The sequence below is a fragment of the Sinocyclocheilus anshuiensis genome, unplaced genomic scaffold (assembly GCF_001515605.1).
Source record: "Sinocyclocheilus anshuiensis isolate Anshui unplaced genomic scaffold, SAMN03320099.WGS_v1.1 scaffold305, whole genome shotgun sequence".
NCBI classification, from domain to species: domain Eukaryota; kingdom Metazoa; phylum Chordata; class Actinopteri; order Cypriniformes; family Cyprinidae; genus Sinocyclocheilus; species Sinocyclocheilus anshuiensis.
Genome location: NW_015540850.1, coordinates 814,197 through 817,543, shown reverse-complemented (window position 1 = coordinate 817,543; position 3,347 = coordinate 814,197). Strand labels below are relative to the sequence as shown.

Sequence of the window (3,347 nt, the reverse complement as noted above, 5' to 3'; positions counted from 1 at the left end):
AGTAGGCCTACCATATAATGGGTGACATGTCATGAAATGTTTTTAATACGACGGGAACTGTATTTAACGTGATCACAATTAATCTATTAAAAACATTGTAAGTTAGGCCTATTAATTGTAATGATTTCATTTCCACGGTTTTTCAAGCAACGAATAAATTATATAGAGAAAGCAAGCAAAGAACAAAGTATCAACGGAGTTTTTTGAAACTCCGAATCAGTTAAACCATTGAGTCACAAAATAATTCACTGTTTCAAAGTGCTCTATTCGGATTGCGGATCGCAAATCATTTGATTCGGGACTTCAAAGCGCGTATCGCGAATCATTTGAGTAAGATTGGTGTGGATCTTAATAAATGAAACCAGTTTTACTGTCTTTTACTAAAATGTGTTTAGGGTTAAGTTTTTTCAGTCAGCTTGTCCAGTCAATTATATGGTGCTTCAAAACTTGCCCTTTAATGATATTTGCTTAAATGCTGCTTTGTCATGCTACAGTCAAAAAACAATAGTGCATGGACATGAATGATAATGATTCATTCACTTACAACAGTCATTCACGACTGCACTAATAGTGAATTTATGTTTATATATATATATATATCACGATTAATCGCATCCAAAATAAAAGTTTTTGTTTACATAATATGTGTGTGTACTGTGTATATTTATTATGTATATATAAATACACACACACATGCATGTATATATTTAGGAAAATTTGTTCCGTTTATATAAATATATTTATACACGATATAAATTATATGAATATAAATATATACATGTAAATACATGTAAATATTTTCAAAATATATGCTGTGTGTATATGCTAATTTGTACTAGCATCACTTTATGGCAACTTCCATCCAACCTTTCATCCATGCATTCATCCATCCATCCCTTTATCGCTTCATTCATTCATCCCTTCATCCATTCATCCCTTTATTCATCCATCTACCCCTTCATTCATTCAACCATCTCTTCATTTATCCATCCATCCATCCCTTCATCCCATCATCTCTTCATTCTTCCATCCATTCATCCCTTCATTCATCCAACCATCTCTTCATTTATCCATTCATTCATCCATCCATCCATCTATCCATCCATTCATCCATCAATCCCTTCATCCATCCATCCATCCCTTCATCCTTTCATTCATTCACCCATCCATCCAGCCATCCATCCATCCCTTCATCCTTTCATTCATTCATCCCTTCATATATCAAAATAAGGGTGAACAATTAACTTGGCAACTAAAAAACTAAATTAAAGTATTAAAATGACTAAAACTGAAATAAATATAAAAATAAAAATGACTAAAATGACAAATGCACATAAAAACAAATGAAACATACGGTGGCCGAGAGAGCTCAACGGTGTCAAACTGATGAAGATGTTTTCTTAATTTGCTGGTGTTTTTTCAATTTGCATGTGTTTTCTTAAGTTGCAGTGCGTTGAGCTCTCTCGGCCACCATAGAAACAAACTAAACAACTAAAATTAAAATGTTTAAAAAGATGCCGCTTATTTTAGATCACAACCAGATCAGGAACTTCCCCCATGTCCATAATTTCTTTTATGCCATATATTTCATCATTTGCATGCAAGTGCACATATGTGCTATTTTATTACCTTTCTCACAGGTTGCTCCACCATAGCTGGGCAGACACAGGCATACGAAAGAGTTGATCTCATCAATGCAGGTGCCTCCATTCTGACATGGATTGGACTGACAATCATCAATATCTGTGAGAACAAACAGACAGAGAGATTATGAAATTCAGAAACAACAGTTTTGCTTTATTTTACCATTTCATTAGAGCTGAGAAAGTACCGCAGGTGCTATAAAACGGCACACCAGAAAGTTGCGATTTTGTTCTCATTATTTTTCTATTTTCAAACTAACATATGTCCTAACATTGCTATATTTCCAATTACTGAGGTAAAAAGTCTTGCTGGCGTTTCTGAAATGAACTACAAATCACTATAATAATGAGTTGGACCCTTTTTACAAACACGTTTGTGCAAAAAAGAATTCGGACCAGCTGTGAATATCCAATCTTTGTGTTCACGGGGGGAATTAGTCAACCGCTTGTGTTGAAAATGTATTTGCTGAGCCTTTCTTCAAGATGTTATTTCAAGAACTGACCATACAGCTACAGTTGAACCTATAGGCATATTATTTCTCTCGTGGTTACCATACAAAGCACATTTGCATAAACATCACTGGCATATGTCCAGATATTTCAGCATGACAGCTGTGATGGTAAACTTTCGTAATGTCATTTTGCAAGTTAATGCGCTATAAAAGTTAACTGTGAAAAAGCAGCGTGCAAAATACATAATGACTTGGGCATCAGCTTTTTATTAGAAATCTCTGGTCTCCGATCTGTTGAGGTTCATCTTGTGCAAATCAAATTGTTTTTGGTGGCCCTAAGCCAAATGTCACTTACTGTAGCTTGTAGATTTTAAAAACACTAGTTTTATGTGATATATTTCTGATCTAAAATGCAACATAAATAACTACAGTATTTCTGTTTGTTGTGATTTTTCATGTGACTATGATCTTAATCCGGATTCCTGTTGCTATGGTTACCAACATAAATGCAATTTCCAAAATGCATCTATTAACCACCAGATAAAAATAACCAGTGTTGGGGAGTAACTAGTTACATGTAACGGCGTTACGTAATTTAATTACAAAATAAATGTAACTGTAATCAGTTACAGTTACTAAGAACAAATGTGTAATTAAATTACAGTTACTTATGAAAATGTTAACGATTACAAAGGGGGTTACATTTGAATATTTACAGGAGTCCACATTCAGATTTAATTGATTTCTTTCCCAAATTGCACTGACTACTCTTGAGACATACAGCCGCGATGCGGAAAACACGGAGTGGTTTGTAGAATCCAGTCATAAAAACGGAACTCCTATTACGCAGAATGTCAAGGAATATGCTACATTTTGGATGAATAAATCAAAAGTAGGTCAGTAATTAAAACGCGATATGGAGTAGTGTCTGTGAATATTAAGCCGCAAAAACACAAAATATGAATCCTGCACATTCTGCGTGTCTGTGGAAATCAGGCGCGGACCGCTGCTTTTTAAAAAATATTATTATTATTATTATTATTATTACATAATTGCCTACCGAATTTATTAAAGCGATTATTTCTGAATTTTTAGATACAGTGTATAGATAACATTGTGCTTAATGGGAAAAACAGTTTATGCTATTTTTACACACATATTGCATAAAGCCAAATTGTATATCAAATCATTTTGTTATATATTTTATAACATAGTTGAGAACCATCCTTAAACAAAGTTAGGTATAAAAAAA

The 3,347-nt window shown here is 33.6% G+C and overlaps 1 protein-coding gene across 1 annotated transcript in view; it reads right to left on the bottom strand.

Moving 5' to 3' along the window:
- Nucleotides 1-3,347, bottom strand: part of LOC107687726 (neurocan core protein-like) — a 166,937-nt gene that overhangs the window by 37,402 nt on the left and 126,188 nt on the right. Inside the window, exon 10 of the mRNA XM_016485176.1 lies at nt 1,630-1,743. Coding sequence (XP_016340662.1) covers nt 1,630-1,743 — 114 coding nt within the window. The remainder of the gene's footprint in view (nt 1-1,629; nt 1,744-3,347) is intronic.